General features: G+C 42.6%; 2 protein-coding genes across 2 annotated transcripts in view; one reads left to right on the forward strand and one right to left on the reverse strand.

Annotated features, from left to right (window-relative positions):
* Nucleotides 1-1,000: 1,000 nt before the first annotated feature.
* Nucleotides 1,001-4,088, reverse strand: NDUFC1 (NADH:ubiquinone oxidoreductase subunit C1). Its single transcript, XM_086612127.1, has 4 exons — nt 4,020-4,088; nt 3,215-3,318; nt 2,273-2,359; nt 1,001-1,516 (listed from the first exon to the last, which is right to left on the reverse strand). The coding sequence occupies exons 1-3, from the start codon at nt 4,078-4,080 to the stop codon at nt 2,276-2,278; spliced, it is 249 nt and encodes an 82-aa protein (XP_086468253.1). The 5' UTR covers nt 4,081-4,088; the 3' UTR covers nt 1,001-1,516; nt 2,273-2,275.
* Nucleotides 4,089-4,952: 864 nt separating this feature from the next.
* NAA15 (N-alpha-acetyltransferase 15, NatA auxiliary subunit) overlaps nt 4,953-22,433 on the forward strand; it is a 40,215-nt gene continuing 22,734 nt past the window's right edge. Inside the window, exons 1-4 of the mRNA XM_086611327.1 lie at nt 4,953-5,042; nt 18,465-18,549; nt 19,420-19,524; nt 20,243-20,400. Of these exons, the coding sequence (XP_086467453.1) occupies nt 4,989-5,042; nt 18,465-18,549; nt 19,420-19,524; nt 20,243-20,400 (402 nt within the window). The 5' untranslated portion in view covers nt 4,953-4,988. The remainder of the gene's footprint in view (nt 5,043-18,464; nt 18,550-19,419; nt 19,525-20,242; nt 20,401-22,433) is intronic.

Raw genomic sequence — 22,433 nt, forward strand, 5'->3', positions numbered from 1 at the left:
TAGGTCAAACTCCGGTTAAACGCTCGGACACAGGAGCTCAGTGGTGGCAGTAAAATGCCTGAGGAAGTAAATCACTGCTGTGGGATCATGTTTGCTGTTAAAGTCCCGGGCGTCTCAGGGTGAGCAGTGCAGCCGTCCTCCTCCTCCCCACACCGTTAGACAGTTGCCCCGTTCCTTGTCCCTTCTCTATACATAGTTTTGACGTGTTCTCAATGATTGTTTAATGCTATATTCTGCCAGTTGTCACCATCCCATTTTTCCATCCTTTGTCCTTGACTGACCTTGGTGCGTGAAGCCAAGGCTTTAAGCGTTCGGAAGGCAGCACTCGCACTAGAGCCCGCCATCAGCTGCGCAGTCTCACCGCCGAGGTTGTGGGCACCTTTCGGGCAGCCAGTAATCCCAAAACACAGACAGGGAAAGGCCAGCCTCTCCCCCACCACACACACACGAGCCCTGGGTAAGGCACCACACGCACTCCCCCTCTACTGCCCTGAATAACAAATCACACAGAACTGGCACTATCCCCTCAGCAGCCAATTACTGCACTTCCGAGAAGTAGATCCTTGGGGAATAGCAGCCTATGGCTCCATATATGAGCAGTCTGAGGGAGCTGTAAGACAGAAAAGCAGCTGTGCCCAGGATAACCTACGTAACAGCTACCGAGGGAGCTGCAGGTCAGTTAAACAGTGGCCGAGATTCGAGACTGAGCTTTGGTCCTCACTTTCTGAAAACACAGAACACGTTTCAACTTTGCGCGCAGTAGCAAAAGCAAAGCAAACTTCCTGGCAAGGAAAAATAACGGAGACCCACACAAAATTCAAAGGTCAGCCACTTCTGATTTTTGTTGTCTCTGACAAAGCTCCGTTTCTGTTCCAGGGGAAGAGAGGAAGAAAAACCCAAACAACAAGAACAAAACACCCACACCACAAAGGACTGAAGAACAGCACTCAAGGAACAAGACCAAGCTTGCCAACAGATGTGTAACTTTAATGATGGCATCTCTGAGTCACCAGGCCAAGCTTTGAAAGTCTACCAGATCAAGACTAAGTGGAAAGCTGCTGCTTTGATGCGTGAAGCAGCAAATGCACACTTGGGCATTCGTACAGATTAGTTTTATTAGGTTTCCCATAAATCCCATTCTTCTATTTGCTTATTTAAATTTAGCAATGAAAACGATGGCGAGGATACACTGAACTTCTGGAGTATTTGTGAACTTCCTCTGAACCGCTGTCTAACTTCTTAACACACCTTCCAAAGTAACAGAGAGTTCTGAAATTAACATTGATAAACTATGAAACAGAAATGCCACATAAAATTTCAAGACCAGCAGAATGAAATACAAACAGCAAGAAAAGCCTTCGTAAGTTTCTTCCAGACTTCACCATTTATTTTATAATTCTGCAGGTGAAATGTATGAACATATGAGTATTTAGATACTTTGTACTTCTCCTGTGCTCATTTGTTTGTAGGTCAACTGGTGATCATCACGCTACTTCTTACTGAGCACACCGTCAACCTAAAAAGAAGAAAAAAAAAATAATCCTAGCAACATGAAAAATAGATATAATGAATATGGTCGGAAACTTCTCATGACAGACTATATTTTTAGCTGGAGAGGAATATTTATGGGAAAACAACCACAGCACTACAAGTTTTTCTGTACCTAGTGAAGCAATCCTTTCATGTGGCATATTAATTGCTCTGAGGTCATCGTCCCCGATAGAATTTTTATCTGGAGAAGCATAATTATGTTTTTTACATCGAAAAGGACAACGACCACAGACGATTTGCACTATAATGCAAGTCTACAGGCACTGACTTTATATTTTTCTTATGTACAAGTGAAACTGAGAAAAATGCTTCCCACTGTAGAACTTTCAAAATTAAAAAAAAAAAAACGCAAAGATAAGCTATTTTTAGTGACTTTGATCTCCTTGCCACTAAAGCACTTGCAAGGTATTCTCTTTGCGACCTATATTTATTATAGACACTGCAAGAGATGCGTTATTTTCCAAAAGTTTGTCTTGCAAAGTCCAAGACAGAAAGCTGGCAGTGAATATGTAAACAAACGAATGTATGAAAATATAAATCAGCCACCTTATCACTTTAAAACTGGGCGGGAGTTAGAAGAATAGCAAAAGTCAAGATGTAAAGTGTTAAGGAAAATAACAGGGGAAGAAGGTCAGTCAGTCCAATATCTGGATTGCTAACAGAAGCCAAACATCCGCAGATTTTGTGCTCAACTAAGTCAAAAGCATCTGTATGTACGTACTTACTATGAACATTCTGTACACTTATGTTGTCTCTCTTTTTGCCTTCGTTCATATTCCATTACATCTTCATTATGCTGCTTGAAAAGCTACAAAACAGCAGTTTATGATAAACGGCTATACAACACACAGCTGGAACCAGAGAACAAAGAGGTTTCTACAGAACATAAAATTCTTATTATCGGAATGCAAACCAATACATAACTGGGACAAGACAGAGTAAGTTATCTGTACATTATCAGTTGTCCAGTGAGGCATTTTTTTCACGTCTCAAACATTTTCTGCTGGCCAACTGAGGGTGAGAGGTTCCTACTGTCAATCAATGCACCACCACCCTAAAAATGAGGAAAATCCCAAAGGGAATCCACCCCACCCTGAAAAATGTTGTCATCCTGGGAGTGCTGCTTATCCTGCACATTTCTTTATGAGAACTACTACAACCTGCTTGCTTTATCAACATCGAGCCTGAGTTCTCCAAAACAGGGAACATCTTACATCCACATTTTGCTCAGGAAAAGGGGGTCTTAATCAATTGACTACATCCAAAAAATTAGAAGAGAATGCATTATTAGTCTGATAAACACACATCCCTAGGTTGGTTGTTTGTTGTTTTTGTGGTTTTGTTGTTTGTTTTTGGTTTTTTTAAAGAGCGATTGGGGGAAATAACATCAAAGTCTTAAACCAACAGGCTTGAAAAATTAATTCTTCTGTTGTGGCTGGTTTCAGTTTGCAACAGAGAGCAGCTTAATAAGATGTTCATTTTTGTAAAGAAAAGCACAACATAGATTTGGGGAAACATAACTAACCAACATATCACCCTTCAATCTTGACATCTGCTATGAACATCCATCACCCCAATCAACTAAGTAGGTGGTAGTCGATGCCTTCAGATCACTACGGTCTGGGAATAGTTAAGTTCAACAAAACCAAATGAAAACACTTACGAAAGCCCACAAGGCAGCACTGGTGCCAAAAGCCAAGCCAACCCCTAACCAGTTGGGTTGGTCGTAATTACGTCTTTTTGCAACAAACGCAGAACGAGTAAAAGCTGAAAAGGCAGAAGATTGCAAACACGTTAATGTTTCTTGGGTTTAGACTATCAAGTCAATTCCTGACGCTCACATAATCAGGAGAAAAAACCCCAAACAAATCCAATTATCATGTATAATGGTCCCCATAATATTGTTACAGCTCACCCTTTTACAGATATTCTGCAGCATGCACTCCCTGATCCGAGAGAGGCGCCATGGGGCGCTCCCAACACTTCACGGCAGTGCCTTTTTCCCTTTTCTCCGGCCACAAAACCAGATTCCATCGCATTTTTCGCTTTCTGCTTTCCCCAGCAGAAAGCCCCAATCCCCATGCCCTCCCCACCGCCCCCCCGGCGGCGCAGCCTCCCTAAGGCGGCCCGGCACCACGGCAGCGGCGAGGAACGGCAGGCCCTCCCGCCCTCAGAAGCGGCACTAACTTAATATCGAAAAAATAAATAGTAATTTAGGACCGATTGGTTTGGATTAAACAAAACGGAGGAAAACCGCCACGGCAGCTCGCTTTAATTCCGGCCATGAGGCGAGGCGCGCTCCGGCTAACGGGGACGGCACTGCCCCCTCGCAAACAGCCACGGCGCTCGGGTCGCCCCTCGGGGCACGGGCAGGCACCAACAGACCCCACCTCGCCTAAACCGAAACGGGCTCGCCGCTGCCCCGAGTCACGGCGAGCCGGGCCAGGTCCCGCTCCGCCGCCGCTCACCGATGCTCGGCACTCCCGCCACCAGCCGCAAGCCCTTGGTCGCCCTCAAGGCCGCCGCCATCTTGTCGCCTCAGCTCCGCCCACTAAGGGGGCGGGAGGGGCCGCCCCGCCCGTCCGCCGCTCCCCGGTACGGCCGCGTCCCGCCCCGCCTCTCCCCCGGGCGCCGCGGGCGGACGCGCTCCCCCGCACGACGCCTGGCAGGCCGGGCGCCTGCTGCGCAATCCCCCGCCCTTTCGCTGCGTTTGCTGACGGCACGGAGCGGCGCGATCCGCCCCGCCGGCAGCGAGCGCGCGTCGCCCGTCCGCTCCGCGGGTGGAACCGGCTCTGCGAGGCCGCGCTGGCGCTGCGGGCGTGGGCAGAGCGGCGCCCGCCCTTCCCCTCCTCCCCCCCGCCCCTTCTTCCTTCAGCCCCCTGCGCCCCTCAGGGCGGCAGCCCGAAGTACAAGCACCTGGCTACGGGCAGGGGCGCGCAGGGCCTGCCCCGGGGGCACCGCCGCGCCGCCCCGGGGCTGGGCCCCTCCCCGGCCCGGCACACCTGGCGGGGGGCGCGGGCAGGGCGGTGCCGGCGCGGGGTCGTGGCGCATGCGCGCGGGCCGCCGTGACCCGGCGGGGGAAGCCCTCCGCGGTGGCCATTTTGGCGGCGCCTCTCTCCGGCCTGCTCAGTTACCACGTGAGCCGCCGCCCGGGGCTCGGCGCGGGGCAGCCCGGCGCGCAGACGGCGGCCGGGAGAGGCCGGGCTGGCGGCCGGCGAGAGCGCGGTGGATCGAGGAAGGGAGGGAGGACGGACGGGCAGGCGGGGGGGGTGGTGGTGGTGGGGAGGCGGCGGCGGTAGCAGTCAGACTCTAGTGGGGAGGCTCCCGGCAGCGGCGACCGAGCAGTGGGGACGGGACGCAGCCCGCCCGCCCACCCCCCTCCCCGGAGCCCCTCGGCGGCGCCGGAGCCAGCGGCGGGAGCGGGAGCGGCGGGGAGGATGCCGTCGGTGAGCCTGCCGCCCAAGGAGAACGCGCTCTTCAAGCGCATCCTGGTGAGTGGTGGGGCGGGAGGCCCGGGCTCGGCCGCGGCGGGGCGGGGGGGGGTGGGGGGGGGCTGGTGCGGCAGCCCCTGCCCCGGCTGATTTCACGGGCTGGCGGGAAGCGGAGCCCCGGCGGGCCCGGTGCCGCTACTCCGGCCCTTGCGGCGCCGGGGCAGGCCGGGCCGAGGGGCGCCTGTCACCCGCGTCCTGTCCCGCCCGGGCGCGGCTCCCGCGGGGCCGGAGCAGCGCTGGGGGCAGCCGCGTCTCCCGGCTCGGCCCCACGGCCCGCTGCCCGGCGGAGCCGCGGGGGCGGTGGGGCCGCGGCCTGGCCTGAGGGGCTGCGCCGTGCCCCACCGCCGGCCGCGGCGAGGCACCGGCGGCGCCGTGCGAACAGCCCCGCGGCCGCTCCATTCATCGGCTCGTTGCCTGCAGCCGCTCGGCTGAGCCGCACTCCCTGGCTTTACCGTTTCCTAACTCAGGTTTTTGCCGTAGACAGTAACCAGATTTGTTGGTCGGTGGGGAAGATGGCTTTCAAAGGAGGAAGTGGAGGAGGATGAAGGTTTTGAAGTCTTCCCGAAGTTTTAACTTACGGCTAACTTGTTAAAGTTTGACAGTCGATTTTTTTTCTTGAGCAGCAACCAGCATACGGATGAAAGAAACTGCAGTGGAATTTAGGCAATAAACCTAGGGTTTTTTGAATGATATGAAGATAGCGTGCAGTCCAGATACCACCAAAGTGTGCACAATTCATTTACATTTTAAGGAACTTGTTTCAGCTTTGATGCGGTGTTGTAGGAACCTTTTTTCTGAGGACTTGGAGTGAACTGAAAGCGACAGAATTATGTTAGTGAACGACTTCAGTAGATTTATTTAGACAATTCTGGTATCTGGGTCAAGCACTGTCTTATTTTTCTCTCAAAAAAAGTCCGTTTTGTCTAAAAATCTTGTTTCAGAGAGGCTTGGGCTACTGTTTTGGATCTGTCCAGAGATCAGAAGCAAGATGAATACTTTAGTCCTCTTAAGTAACAGCACTCTTATGGCTCTTTGTAAACTTCTGCCACTTAAGCGGGGGGATGTGTGTAATCTTCTGTCACTTCTTTTTTAAAGTGTTTTGTGAAAATGAAATAAATATGTACAACTAGAAATCCCTATGCACAGTCATCTCATCATGAGACATGCAGCTTCAGTTAGTGTTAAAAAGTAGGTACAATGAACTGTAAAGCTGATTTCTGCTTTGAAAGATTCAGTCCTGCTTGGGAGTCAGTATGACCCTCTACTAAGTGTGTAACTTTTGATGTGTTATGAGCTGAGAAACTAGTAGCCTTGTTGCTTGCTCACCCTCTTTCTTAGCATTGAGGATGGCTTGTGTGGTTACAAGACAAACTGATCAAGGAGCCTGTCTGTTTAAAACTGGTTTTGGTTTTGTTTTTTTCTTGGGCTTGGTGCATGGCTGGCTGAGTATTTGTGTGGAGGGCAGGAACAAGGGAAGAATAAGAGTTTCTTTGGAGAAGATGCTGGCTCAGCACATGTGATTTAGATAAAGCTTCGTAATTTGGTTCAGGTCAGAAAAGAGAAAGGTGTGCTCTAGTCCAAGCAGGTTTCTGTAGACTGAAGCAATTTTAATTTTGTTCTTTTTTTAAACTGAAAGTCTTCAATAAAAATACAAGAGTTTCAAGTACTGGGTAAGCTAAAAATTATTCTGGCGCGTTGATGTTTTGCTGTGTCTTGCAGGGATGAGCCTGTGACGTGTAGTCTAGTATTAAGGCTGCCCTGTGATTAGTTGTCTTTGTAACACATGGTGAATAGAAAAGGCTTGAAGCTGGGTTTCATCACACCGAAAATTTGGCTAATGAGCTACTTGTTGGCCTTGTTATGGATAACGACACTACTTGGAAGTTTTGATTACGTGTTTGACTTGAATGAGCGAGGTGTCTTTAGGAAGTGCCATTTATTGATTCAAGTCCAAAGAAACATTGCTTCCCTTGTCCTGTGTCCTACTCCTGTGTTCACTCCGCCTTTCTCCTCCTGAAGCCTCTCCTCGGTCTACACCTTTTTGGGAGACTCTAACCCTTCATTATGCCATATTCTCTGCCGCCTCTTCCTTTGGCCCACGTGTGGCTGAGCAGCAGCAAGAGGAGCTTGAGTCTGCTTGGACAGCTGCCTCTCTGATGGCACCTCCGAGCCCTTGGCCGGCTAACAAGGTGGCCTGATTGTCTGGCCTTGGGTCAGCACGTGCTGTCTCCTGGCCCCAGGCAGACTACGGAGTTGTTCTGTTGAGCATGCCTGGGTGAGATTTTTTTCGGCAGATGCTTTTGGAACCAGCCCAAGTGGTATCGAAAGGATGCATTACCCTTCAAATAGATAATTACTGTACACAGGCTGTTGGCAGAAATATAAAATCATTCACATTCTGATATTCATGGGGGTAGTAAACAAAGGATTTAAGTAGGTAACAGCCCTGTATTTTTGTAAGCAAAGCATAAAATGAAAAAAAGCAGACTGGTTTGGTGTGTGTTTTAAGCTCCTGAGGCCTCGTTTCAGAGTCTGGGGTTTTTGTTTTTTTTTTTTTTTTGTAATAAACATCTTACAGGATCAGTAAGTTTCTTTTGTGCATGGATTTGCTTGCAAGCCAGCATTTCCACTTACCCGACAAATTCTGAGTTCAGAAGCGTGTGCACTTTGCCTTTGTGTGTTGCAACACACTAACTAGACTAACCTCTTCTAGTCACTTCAGAGGTATGTGGAGGTTCTAATAGAAACGTTTTGCCACTTGAAAGGCATTTTACAGTTTAGTGTTCCTGTAGTACAAAGGGAAAGCGATCTGCATGATTAGTTAGAATAAAAAAAACCCCCACAGGATTATCGATCACTGTTCTGCTTAAACTCGCAGTTCCATTAAAAAGAAAGTTTCTGGCTTATATTGTTCTTATAGTTTTAACTATTTGCTGTTAAGCCTGCAGGTGGATATTCCTATTCTTCTGCTCAAAGGTTCTGTGGAATTTAGAAGAAAAATGGATCTCTACATTTTCCCTTTTTGTTTTTGATCCATTTTAACATTTAAAATAATTTAATTGAGTCCATATTGTTCTTTGGACACATGTAATCTCTAGGCAGTCCAGAAATTACTTGAGAAGACTTCAGGTGGAGGCAGAGGAAAGGGTAGAATAGCAAACAGAAGTCAAAGGAATGGAGAAATTGACTTTTTGTTACCCAGAAGGCTGGATGCACTATGAAGTAATGGAAAAAGCAGTTTACTCTTTTTTTTTTTTCCCCCCTCTTACTAGCAAGTATAAAACTAGTAGTTGTAGGAAGTAGGATTGACTGGTTTATATTTTCTTTTAATTAAATATAACTGATGAATATTCCTGGCACTTTGCCAAATTATTCAGCCCCTGTATCTGGTCAGGTACAATTTATCAAATATGTTCAGTTTTATTTCTCAAATCCCAAAGACAAAAGTCAGTTAACTTTTAGAAGTTAAATATATTGAAAATGTATTGAAGAAATGTTAAATACAAAGCTATTAGAGGTGCCGTATATTACGTGGAAGAGTTTTTCGGTTCCTTTAAGCGGCAGAGGATACAAGTTCTTGGAGTCATGATGTTCTGGTAGAGTAAGATGGTGCAGATACTTCTCAGCATAACTAGTGGGTTTAGCCTCAAAAGCCCAGGTATTTAAGAAGTAAAACATTGTTGTATTTTATGATGCAAACAAACAATTCAAGGGAGGAACTAAATGTGTTCAGGCTTTGTTTAAATAGTTTTATTGATTTTTTTTTTTAACTCTAGTACTTGCTGTAGAAGTAGCACACTGAAGAGGCAAGATGCCATGCTTGTCTGGTCTTGTGTGTATTACATTGTATGCAGGTCAGTTTCTCAGTTTGTTCGGAATGGGTGACCACCTGTGGTCTTCATGATGTCTGGAGAGCCATACGTCTTTCATCTCTGTCAGTTATCTCATGTGCTAGGCAGCCTTGGTTAGGCCTGGCCGGAACCCGTGTCCTCCAGTGGGGCGTTACAACAACCAAGGTGTCCGCTGCAAGAGATGGGGATCTGAATTTCACCTTTGATTGATCATTGCTGTGGTAACGCTGCTGTGCTTGAGTATATTTATCTTTGAGCTGGTCGTCTTCCTTTCCATGCTGACTTTGACAAGTATTCTGCTAAAAGATTAGGAACTTCCTAATGATGAAAAGGCCTGTTGAACAGCGTTTCTTCAGTGGCTCTGCTGTAAATATCCCAAGTCCCTACTGCTGGGCCGTCTTCCTGTTTCTTCATTCCAGAATCTGCTCCCTGTCCCTCCACTTTCAAACCAGACAGTCCTGTGCTTCTCCTTCACTAGTACTTCAACCAGCACCAGTCCTTTAAAAATGATGTTCTGTCTCATAGAAGTTCACGTGCTGACTTTAAGGTTGCCGAGGTGGCAGACTTGGAAATCTTCTCTTAAGTGATCTTGAGATTCAAGATTAAAGACTGATTTCCAGAATTTCACTTTTATCAGTAACCAAATAAATTAGCACATTTTGTATGCAATCATGGTTACATTTGCATGACTGTACAGTAACCAAGTAATGTTCACCACTGGAGTTTCACCACATACTATCTCATCTGAAACATGGAATTGTTAACAAGGCTTTGCCAATATCTTGGCTGTTGAGACTTCAATCACTTGTTTTTCCTTTGCCAAAAGGAATACCCTGCTTGGCTTTGCCAAAAGTTGTAGGAAAAATGATGTCTTTATAAAAATGTTGGAATGGAAATAAAGAACAGACCTGCTGCTTTAAGCAGAGTCACTGTTCTTGTTTTTCAGAAGTATTTCTCAAACTCTAAGAAATTTATTACTGTTTGAGACTCTAGGATACCATGAAGGAATCACTAGAGCAATACTGCTGTTACTAAAACCTGTTCACTGAATTAGGCCATTTGTTGTCTTTGGGGCTGTCAGGAATTGTAGAAACAGGATTCCCTGCTGTCAATTTGAGGAGCAGCATAATTTTGTTCCTTACCTATTTCGGATATGAAAATAAAAGACTTATTAATAGAAACACATCCTAATTTCTTCAGGGTTGTGAGATCATGGTCAGTCTTATGTTATGGCTATAGATGCTTTCAGCTGAACCCAAAGTAGTTTTTGTAATGATCGGAAACAAATCTTATTTGGGGCAATGGACTTAATCCATCTTCTATGGTGCTGCCCTTTACTTTGGTTAGAACTTAATTGAGTTGTGTTTATTCCTGTTTTGCAAAGGTTTTCGTAATGAATTTTTGTTGATTGCACTTTCTGGGCATCTGAAGTTTAAATCTCTTGTCCACAGCAGCACTATGTTGATGCAACAAGAGTGATAATAAGGAGTTAGGTCTTTTCTGATTTTGCTCATAGGGGATTTAGAGAAAACGAACAATTATTCATTGCCATCCTTAAAACTGAGGCCAGTGACTTGCTGACTTGTTACAGGGATTTCTGTTTGCCTCTGTGATACCACACAATCAAGTTAGCAAACCTTGTAATGTTGAAGAACAACCTTTCTTATCTCACTGCTCACATTTAACTATTTTGCAATGGCTCAATGGTAGAAGACAACATCTCACGTATGTCAGAGCCAAGGGTGAAGAGTGCTCTGGACATAATTGATGAGCAGAAAATGTCACCACGTGTCTTGCTATGTTGTGAGATACAGCTGAATTGAAATGTCCATGTAAGTCCAGAACAACCTATTGTGTGGTCTCCTTTAGCCTTTTTCATGCTCTATCCTGGAATTTGTATTGATTTACTTAGTTGTTTCAGATGATCATCAAAACCCAAATATATACTATGCGTACCTGATCTTTTGGAAGGTACAGTCAGTTTCATGTGAAATTCAGAGATGTAGTCTGAACATCCAGGGACTCCAGGGTGATGGACACAAGTCAGCTGATCTTAGCTGTCATATGGTCAATTCATGGTAATTCTCCCAAAGAAGGAGAGATTGAAGTAAGCAAGTAGTGGCCAACAGAACTGGTGTTGAATAATGGATTTTTCAGCGAGAGTCTTGTTTCAGTGAATCAGGATTTCTAGTTTTGCTTCTAGAAGAGCTGTAACTAGTTGACAACAGCTGTTTCCAGCTGGATTTTGCCAAATATAGGAAGGAGGCCAATTCAAAAGCATGTACAGATTTTTTTTTTTTTTCCTGCCTCAATATTAAATGGAAAGGAGCATGTTGTTTCTGTTCTTCCTAACTAATTTCAGATCAAACCTGTTCTATTCCTCTGGTTGTATTCTGCCAAGCAGTGCTAGTTATGAAGATACTAATCCCTTCCAAAAACTAAGGGAAGCTTTGCAGGAGGAGGATTTCTTAGTTCCCTAAATTAGGCAATTGCTGAAGCTGTTTCTTACACAAAACATTTCATGTTGTACACATTTCATGTGTACTTTATATTCATTAACACCTCAGAGCAATGGAAGAGGATGGTTGATTTCGATTTGACATCAAAAAATTGTGCACCTTTGCCCCAGAGTTTTTCAACATCAACATATCTGTAAGGTTGGTCTTTTTCTTTTTCACTTGTCTTCAGGTTTATACCTCTTGTATTTGTTGTGAAACTGAATCACTGTGCTGGAAGCTTTTGCCTAGAGCTGTTGAGCTGTTTGATATGGTTAGTGCTCAAAAGACCCACTAATTCATGGTGAGCAGTTGCTCCTAATGCTTCCAGCTTTCAGAATCTTCTTTACTACATTTAGCTTGAATTAGTGCACCTTAGTGACTTGACCTGATGTAGTCTAGCTGTAGAGAGAGTAACTGTGCTGGAAAACAGCCTTGAGCTGCACAGCAACCTGGACTTACCATCTTTTAAGTTGCTGGAAGAGATAGATAGCATCTGAGTGGCAGACATGCATATCATGCGTTGTAAGTGCACACCTCAGCTAATGCTGAGGCCAAGAACGCTGACACTTGCTGCTGCAAAAGCTCTTATGGCGTCGTAGTTGCCAACATTGCTATGTGATGCCACAAGTGTACGTGTTCATGATTGTTACTGGGAGAAACTGTGGAGTCTTCTAAGGAGCACATTGCTGTAGCTGAAGGGATTTGTCCACCTTGGTTCTGCTCAAGCCTCACAAACCCTTGGGGAAGAGGATGGCGGAGTGTCAAATCCCTCATTTTTATCTGGCAGAGCAGCTGTTTCTCCATCGTACTTTCTCCTGGGGACTTTCAGATGGCAAGTGAAAAATTCTGCCCATGTATAGATCAGTTGTCTTATCTGGTACCTTTGGTATATGATGGGGAATAGTCTGCAATATATCACCTCTTTTGATGACACGGGCTATGTCACCTGCTGAGGAAGAGAGGCTGATGACAGTGGACTAGCAATGAGAAGTTAAGCTTGCATCTCTGCTGTCTCTTGGGGCTGAAACCGGTTTTGCTTCTCCATCAGTGAAGAAAATCATGTTCTTTGGCTAGTCCATCATAGCATCAACTGAATTAGGATGCTTGCTTTAATGGAGTTACCATCAGTGAGAAGTGATTTCCTGTGGAGTTTTTGGTGGTGTGGTTCTTTGGTTTGTTTTTAAAGTGCTCAAGTTTGTGTTAGTTTTAATTCAATTAATTTGCAGATATTGGAGTTTAGAAAATTGGTCTTAAGTTGGAGTTAAAAGTGTGACTTGGGAAAATACATACTCTTAGAAGAGAAAACAGTTAAAAAATTCTTTGTCCTGTTTTGTGGGGGGGGTTTTTTACTTTTTTTTGCCTCTTTTTTTTTTTTTTTCAAAATTCTGTCTTTTTAATAGAAATTGCATGCTATTGTTTGGTTACTGTTCCAGTTCAAAGGTCATAATGATTTGGAATGTGGTCCCACCCCACACACCTGGGTCTGCTATATCCTTTTTACTCTCACTCCACTCTTTCTTATAAGCAGCTGTGCTGGTCCAAATAAGAAAAAAAAGAAAGCAGGCAGTAACACCCCAGTTGATCCCATTTGTGAGCTTGGAGAGCAAACAGCACCCACTTTGCTTTGGTGCTTATTCTTGAGGAAAACCCTCTAGTTTTGTATGCTTCCAGGTAAGAAGACAAAAGGCAGCTTCTCTTTATATTATTCTCCTATGACTCTCTTCAGCTTGCTCATGAGACACTTTTGGGTCTCACCTGTTTAATCAACTGCAAAAGCCAGGCTGGATGGACTCCTGAGAGACTTTTGTTAACTACTGCAAAGTGGTTTTAAAATGCTCTTGAATCAACTAGAGAGGGCATACACATCTTCTCAAGAGCCGCTGCTAGAAACATGGTTTTCTGCTGTGTTTTGATCTAGGTGATTCTTTGCTTAGATTGAGTCATACCTGGTGGTGGTGTAGATTCACCGTGCTATGAAGCTTCTACTAAGACCCATGGTAACTGCTGGTGTTATGCTGAGTTAGAGCTGTTATTAGCTATTGGTGTTACTGCATGTACAGGACACTTTAATCTGTGGTGTAGCAATCATAAAATGTCTTACAAATAGCAAATTTAAGTTGGAATGGCTATTAAATTATTTACTTTAGTTATTAAATGCTTGCAGGGCAAGAAGACTGCTTTGTGATAAAGAGGATTTGCACTTCTGGAAGTGAATATGTGGAAAGTATTTCATGTGTAACGGCAGAAATCTGGTCTGCCGTGTGCTGTTTGTTGGATGCTGAGATACATACCTGCATGTCAAAATGCTGCACTTCACTATTGTCCTTGCTTTTTAGTTGGAAACACATGTACTTGACCATTAAAATCTCTATTTTGAGAGGAAAGGAATATGCCAGAGGTAAAATGTGCTGCCTGCTTACAGGTAGCGACAGTTAGAAAGGCTACTTCTGTACGTTTCAAACTTAGAGCTGTAGAATTTCTAAAATGCACATGTGAAAATGTGTTTTTTTTATACAATATATAAAGAAAACAATGCTGAATTAAGTTTGGATAAAAGTCATCTCCGCTGTTGTCAGCAGCCCTTAGGAGTGCAACCGTAGTCAGTAGCATGGCCCTTGTGTATGGTTTTGTGGGTATCTGGGGTAGTTGCTTAATAGTCCCAGTCAGTCTTACTTGCTAGCAATGGTTTTGACAGCAAGGTTTAGAAAGTAGATGTGCTAGAGAGGGAAGATTCAAAACTGGAAAACTGAGACGAGGAGGGAACAAGCTCCATCTAGCAGTTAGCTGTCTAGATGTAGGTAAGCTGTGATAGCAAAGTCCTTTCACCTTTCTGTGTGGCAGCCATCAAGGAAGAAGCACGGAGGAATTCATACAGGCTTGGCATGCTGAGCCAATATACATGTGTACGTGTAAGATGCCTGCTGGCCAAGGACTGATTCTGCACACGTGCCCTGATATGGTTTAGGGACCAGAACATGAGCCCTCCTTCCACCTCAGACTGGGGATTTTAGAGAATGTAGGCCAGCTCTGTTCCTTATAATTTCACTGTCAGTCTCTGTCTAGTAATCGCCATGCATTCAAATCCACTGAATAAATACTCGGTGGTGGGGGAGTGGTGCAAATGCAAATTCTCTCCTACCTGGTACCGTCTTGCATGATTTTGAAGGAGTCATACTCTGTCTGTCTCATCTTACTTATTCTTTGTAGAATTGTATTAAAGCAGGTGCTATTTCCTTGCTATAAGTATAGAAAATTACTTGAAGGGTACGAAAAGAATCTTGGTATGTTTGGAGTAGGCAGTAATTCTGACCACAGCATGTATGGAAAAGCTTGTTAGATATCTTGACGCATCTGGTAACTTATTAAAGGAAAAGCTTTGAAGAGCAGCAAATGTGTAATAGAGATCCAGTGCTGATGGATAGTCAGGTTCTTTTCTTTTAAAGCATTAGCCTTAATGTTACTTTTTAGAAGTTTAGCTTTTATGTTTTCTCAAGCCATAGCTGGAGCATTTGCATGTCAAGCGTCACAAGCAGGCTCTGACTGCTGGCTTGGGACGTGTATATGTGCAGGAGTTTAGCTTAGAAGAGGCAGCTATGCTCTTTTAGCAGTCTCTGAACAGAGAAATATTCTAATCTGCAGAACAGCTGTCCCAAAGTAAGGATCGAGGACTGGGAATGACTACTACAAGCTGTTCATCTGGGAGGAAACAAACTACCCAGATGAAGACCATTTCTGCTTCCAGCAAGCCCGTATCTTTGTCCCAAGAATACTTGAAATGTCACCACTTCTGATTCTGGTTTGTTTGTTTTGGTGGTCTGGGTTTCTTTAATTATTATTACTGGTTCTTTTTTCTCTTCTTATCAGAAACTACTGACTCCCTTAAGGATTTTCTCTCCCAGGCTGTGTATTACTCACCCTCATCTTTCCTTATGTTATTCTTTTTGTTCTTCCTTTCCTCTTTTCAATATTTACTGTCTCCTTTTAAGAGAAAGATTTTTCTTCCATGTTTCTGTTCCTTGAAGCCACAGATTCACCAAGGTTTATACCAGCCATGGTGACATATGCTGTGTTCCTGACTTCCTTCTCTCTCTTTCACACCTTTATTTAAGCTTGTTAGTGCTTAACCACTTTGGAGAAGAAGATAAGTATATGCATGGCTTCAAACAGTGGAATCTTGGAGTGATGCTGTTGAGCCCACTTTGGTGAAACAATTTCCTGTCCTTTTCTGAAGAAGGACAAAACACGACCTTGATTTCACTTATTCCTTTCCTTCCACTGTCAAAACATACGATATGTACATAGAATACATGCATAGAATAAGGAAACTCATAAAATAACACAATTTGAAATGTTTCTATTAACAGAACAAAATAGGCTTGAAATATTGACCTGAAAGGTTGGAGAAATTATATATAGGAAATTAGTCCAACTTGTCTTGATCTAGAAACACCAGAAAATGGAGACCTACGGTACTTCGCTGGGGGACATACACAGCTATGGCCAGTTCTTTGTCTGGTACTTCAGGTCATAGACAGTACATGATCAGTTCCTGATAATTTATTGGTCCTAGCCAATGTTCTCTGGGTTGATGGGAACCTTTCCATTGACTTAAGTGGATATAAACTCGTAATTTTTTTCCTCCCTGCAGTCTAAAGGGAGAATTTGTTAAAATTCTCAGTGAGTTTACTCGTTATACCTTGCATCCTAAGTTCTCTGTTACTCTGAGAGAAATCTATGTGCAAATATTTCCTGTCTCTAGCATATACCATCTTGGCTGACTTTCCTTAAACTCCAAGGTGAAAGACAGGTTGTTGGAGTATGTAAAATGGAAACGTTTGGAGATAAGGTTTGATGTTCGCAGCCAGCATGTGAGCAGCTGTACTTAAAGGCAAGTACAGTGCCTTAGTTACACCGGAGGTATGTTCTGAAGTTCCTGTGGCTGCACCGCTTTTGTGACAGGTTTTGCTGCTTTCACACCTACCTAGGTAGGAGCAAATGGTGGTTCTGCTTTCAGGGAGGAGTCCTGGGCGGTAACTTGTATGACTGATGATTTCAATGTAAAAAAAAAAAAAAAAAAAAAAAAAGCTTCATCCTGTTGTGTTTTGTCACCAGTGAGCTCTCTGTCAGCTCTGACCAGTGACTGATTAAAGTGACTCAGCCAGCTGCTTGAAATGAGATAATGACTAAAAGGTGTAAATAATAACCAGTCAAATTTAATTAAAAAAAAAAAAATGCCTATACGGATTTCCTCTTACCTAACCCTTAATCTTCCTTTGCTAGGTGGTTCCCCTACTAACTCTTCCTGTCCTTGGTGATAGAGGGAGTTGTCTTTTGGAAGTGTTCAAGATCAAAGCTGAACAGGGCTTTGAGCAACCTGAGGTAGTGAAAGATGTCCTTGCCTATGGCAGAGGCATTGTACTAGATGGTCTCTGAAGGCCCCTTCCAATCCAAACCATTCTATCATTCTTCTGTTTATACATTCCTCTTTGTTGAGTCTATCTTGCTTTGAATGCTTTCTCTGACCATATTCCTCCTCCTGTTCTTCCTCTTTCCTTTCCCATGGTTCCCTTTCTGCAAAGAGTGGCAACAGGATAGGGGGAGCAAGAGCCTTGGTTTGTGATGCCTCTTGGTCTTCAGCCTTGACATTTCAACTGTATGACTTTAGTACCTATAAAATAATATACGCGCTCAGTGGTATACCAGGGGTTTTTATACCTTCAACATCTCTGCTGTTGGTGTTTCCATTTGTGCTTTGGAAGAGAAAACTGGACACTAAACAGCACCTTTCATGATGCTAAAGCAACGCAAAGCAGAGAAGTTGAGGTAGATAACACCGTTTTCTTTTTTAAGCATTTCCATAACATTCACATAACTTTTTAAAGTTTTATTTTTAGGACTTTCTGCTTGATGGGAAGACCTGTTGGGTCAGGCTCTCCTGACTTTTTTTCATGAAAGTGCTTAGAGGACAAATGATGTCCACAGATGCTTATGAATGCTCTTGCATAGTTAATTTGGAGCAGATGGAGGAAAGGTAGAATCTGGAACAACAACTTATTTAGGATGACGTGAAAACTGTCAGCTGTTACCCAATTTTACACTCCTGTCAGCCATCCTGCCACTAGAACTGGTCAACTAGAGTCAGTGAAATCCTGTTATGAATGACCTCCTAGTTACTACAGGATTTGTGTCTGTGCTCAAGTAATGTGTGTTTCTTTACTCTTACAGTCAAGTCAAGGCATTGATATTACAGTAAAATGAAACGTAATGAATTCTTAGCATTTGCTTAAGTAACTCAAAGTGTATGAATTAGTGTTTACAACATTATTTCTTCCTCCTTTGGCTTCTATTTCAAGATTAGCACAGGGAGTGGATTGACAGGAGTAAAACACTAAAACTGGTTTTAAAAGTTCATGCCGTGTGCAGTTTTGCATTGCAGTTGCCTTGCGTAATGAAATGAAACTCATGCACACGCAAATCTTTAGAGTTGGGTTTAATAAAACTGTAGAGGAAAGTTTTAATTTCCAATATGGCAAAATAATGGTAGAGTGCCATACTGGTTTTGAAAGTTTGTATGTGTATTAGATAAATGTGGTATACAAATTGATGGTAAGAGGTTGCTTTCAGAGATAGTTTAAGCCAAGTTCCAATGATTTCATGTTCTTTCCTGCCTGTATGGTGGTTGGAGATTGTCTCGTGGTGTTTCTGTGGAAGATAATGTAGCCGAAGTGAGTTGAATGCTTACCAAGCTGCGTTGTGACAAGGTTTGCTTTTATGTTAAAGGAAAGTTCAGTCTCTGCAGGCACTTCACGCTTCCTGTGGTATCTAATCTGAGAAAATGCTGTATGATAATGTGTCTTCGCTTACACGTTTAAATTAGTGTTCTTATTAACATATATACTATTTTTTCTGGCGATGGAAAGAATTTTTAATCACAGGAAGCTCATTAAACATGGTTCATAAAATATTAGTACATTTTTTAAAAGCTTTAGCTGCACTGATGTTTAATTTCGGGAGTGCAGAAATACTTTCACTCTAAAATTTTTCAATAAATGTACTCTCTTCTTCTTCAACAGAGGTGTTATGAACATAAGCAGTATAGAAATGGGCTGAAGTTCTGTAAACAGATCCTTTCTAACCCAAAGTTTGCAGAACATGGAGGTAAGTTTTCAAATGGCATGTGCTCTCTTTTTCCCTATCCTATAGGATAGATTAATAATTTGTAAGTCTTATAAATATTTATAGCACTTTATTGTTTATCCTTTGCCCATAAAGCAATAAGAGCGTCCAGAAACCTGCACAGAGTTAAACACTTATTGTTGATAAGGTTTGTAATTTTAAAGACTGGTCTTACCAATAATTAAAAGTCGTAGCTTGCCATTTGTTACCTTTATGCTGCAAGTTTAATATTCATTATAGCATGGTGCAAGTTTCTTAATACAAATATGCATTGCTTATTTCAGTTTTCAGGGGAAATGGTTGTTCAGTCACTTAGAGGGGAAAGGCAAAAGGAAGAGATTGAATGTTGTTCAGCACTGTATGTCTGTCACCTCTGTGTTCTGCTACTTTTTCTGAAGGAGTAGTCTTACTGTAAAATACGAAAAAGGTGTTTGTGTCCTTTGCTGTGTTTTCAATCAGCTCTTACTACTGAGTTGAGAGTTTCTTTCCACTCTCCAGAAATGTTTTGGGGTTTTTTTTTTGCCAAGTACTTCGGCGTGAGTGGATGTGTGGAAGTCTATGTTGTGAATCAATACTTGAGTAGTTATAATGCTTTTTTACAGTAAAAAAAAAGTCTGCAAAATGTTTGTAGAACAGACAATTTTTAAAGTCTTTAAAATAAAGTGCTGCTTCACTTTCTGATGGAAGTAATGCGTAAAGTTTATTGTCGTGTATGATATGCAATCATCTGCCAGTATAGTTTTCCATGTGAAAAAAAATGCAAAACCTTGCTGAGTCTTAAATTTGCATTAAGCTTAAAAACCTATGAAAATGAATAACTGAGACTTAATTAATCTTTTTTTTTTTTTTCAGAAACTTTGGCAATGAAAGGACTAACATTAAACTGTCTAGGGAAGAAAGAGGAAGCTTACGAACTTGTACGTAGAGGCCTAAGGAATGACTTGAAGAGTCATGTCTGTATCCTTTTTGAAATAGGGCTTTTGCTCACAAATGGAAAACGTTCATTTCTACCTAAACTACTTGATTTGTAGAATTGCAACAAAAGCCAGTACCATTAGGCTTCAAACTGGAAGTTCAGAGTTTTAAATTTTGTTTCCAATACGTAAGAATATTTTGTCTAAGCTATTCAAAGGGCAGATGCTTTGCAGCTATCCTTGTAGTCACAGTTAGCTTAAATATTATTCTGGTGTGCATTGTATGTATTATTTTTTTTATCATTGACCTGCAACTCTAAACTTAGAGTGGGCTGAATTAGGCATTTAAGCGTGTGGTTTGCTTTAAAAACATTAGTAGTTGCCATTCCATTGGTAAGGACTTGTCATATACTTAGAATGCAGGAAGTGCAAGCACTTCAGTTGTCTAATGTAAGCCCTTAGTCAAAAATGTGTTTAAGTAAGCCTGATAGCCTTCTCAGAGCAGCTATTACTTGATTTCCTCCTCCAGTATGCAAAAAATACAGTTTACAGCATATGGTATAGAGCCTTTACATATAACTGGCAAACAGTTCTCTGTCTTCAGTTTGCAAGCAGTTTCTTTGTCTGGCTAATGATTGTAATAATGTCACTGCGTGTTTGCAAAACGGCTTAAGAGCCTTTTTAGTAACTGTTCTGTCACTGCCACCTTGGATCTGTTTTCTCCCTGCTCAAATTCAGTAGAACCCTTAACAGTTTTCTAGGTTGGCATGTCTATGGCCTTCTTCAGAGGTCAGACAAGAAGTATGATGAAGCTATCAAATGCTATAGAAATGCACTGAAATGGGACAAAGACAATCTTCAAATTTTGAGAGATCTTTCTCTGCTACAGATTCAAATGAGGGATCTTGAAGGTTACAGGGTAAGTATACATACTGCATTTATTATCAACTTCTAGGGAGCTGCAGCATAGATGGCAAATTGTTTAATGACATTTTTAAAAAAATATAGATCCAGAGGACTAAAGTATGCGCTACTCACTACTTTATGAAGGGAAAAGCAGGCATGCTACTCAGCAGTTCCTTTAAAGTGTACAGATTTGATGGTGTATTAGATGATTCTTTTTCAGCTCAGTGCAGAATTGTTTGCTTTTTTTTTAATACTGCATAATCTAGCTGTAGACAATGCCCTGTCTTTTTATTATTTTCTTGGAAGCATTCCTGCAGGTAGAAGGCAGTGTGTTCAGAAGATAACTATTATTCAGGCAAAGGAGGTTCTACTTTATAATAACTTTTTACCCTATATCCCTGCTCCGTTAGATCAGCGGTCACTAGTTTTCTCTCAGAAGTGGGTGACAACACAAAGCAAACAGTATGCCACATGAAACATCATGTTTTGCTTCCCAGCCAGCCTGTGACAGGTTGACAGGCTGGGACAGCTCCTTTGGGTCCAAATATTTCCTATGTTTCTTGTGAGGTGTAAGATTGTGGATCAGAACTTTTGACTATTCCTCTTCCTTCTTGATTTAATACTCAAAATGTTTAGATTACTATCTTGTTTTCTTCTGTTTATTTCGTAGTAAAGCCGAATGCAGTTTGGTAACTTGGACTGGAACCCTCTTTCTGCCTATTAGTGCAGCACCCAGTTATTTGCTGCCGTGTGTCGTTTGTCTGTATTTGCCACGTGAGATGGTGTTTCATGCCAACCAGCCATTACGAGTTGGTAGTGTCGTGGCTCTGATACTTCTGTAAAGAAGAATACAAACTTGCTATTATCTTCTCTACAAATGCTACTCCTAATGTAGTGAGATTTTTTTTTTTCCCTAGCTTCTTGATGTCTAGCTTTCCAGTACCTTAATTTCTTAAAAAGTAGTAGCCTCTGTTCAGTATGCATATTGCAGAGATGTTTCTGTGGTTCAGGCTCAGTCGTAGTTGCTGCTCATGATCAACGTGCGGCTCACTTAGGATTAGACAGAATTATGACTACAGAAGATTCGTTTGTTTCTTACTGTGCCATCCAGGCAAAGACGACAGTGGTCACTCTAAGTGTTTACAATTCAAACATTAATTAATTGGGGAAAAAAAACCCACCTTAATTCCTCCTAAATTACATTTTTGTGCCTGGGAACTTGTCTGTTTTTCAGCTGATGTAGACTAGTGTAATAAGGTATTCCTTTTCTCTGAAGGAAAAAAAAAAAGATATTTTTACCTGAGAGACTTTGGATAATATTTTATGTCAGGTTTTCATTTTTTCAGATTTTCCTTGTGCCTTTAAAGTTGAGGTTGTTAAAACACATTAGTTGGTCTCTTCATAGATTATTTCCTTTCCAAATTAGGGCAATGTTAGTACGCCAAGAACAAGTTTTATTCTCAGAGCCATGTGGAACCATCAGCTAATATAGGTCCTCAGTGAACTTATTACTGAGTTAGGATGTTTCTTAATGACTGTTTTCTTCATTTTAGTAATTTAGAAATTTGACTCCCTTTTTGCTGAGACATGATAGCCAAAACTTAGCATAGGTGCCAAAATTCATTTGCAGATGTACGTTCTCTTGGCCTCTGGATAAATGTAAATACAAATGTGTAATTGCTAAATATACAAGCAACACATGGTTATAGAATGCATTAAGGATTAAATGTTAACGTGCTTAGAAGCCGTTAATTCCTGACTGATCAATGCTAGTTAACCCCTAGTCTGACTCTTTGGACTTTTTTAGTAGGTAGTAGCTTTTTTCCTTTATTTTAAATTGCTTGAAGATGCCTTTCAGAAGTCTGTAACAAAACAAGTAATAAACTTGTCAGCTTAACATGGCACGATACCAAGCATGCCTGTTGCCTCTTCCAGCTGTAATTACCTTCTTGCCAAAGAATAGGGATGTACTTGTGTGACCTATTTTGCCTGACAGCACTTGTAATGGTTTAATACGCATGTACTTCCAAGATGAAACACCAGTAT

This window comes from Tauraco erythrolophus, chromosome 5 (genome assembly GCF_009769465.1).
Source record: "Tauraco erythrolophus isolate bTauEry1 chromosome 5, bTauEry1.pri, whole genome shotgun sequence".
Classification (NCBI taxonomy): domain Eukaryota; kingdom Metazoa; phylum Chordata; class Aves; order Musophagiformes; family Musophagidae; genus Tauraco; species Tauraco erythrolophus.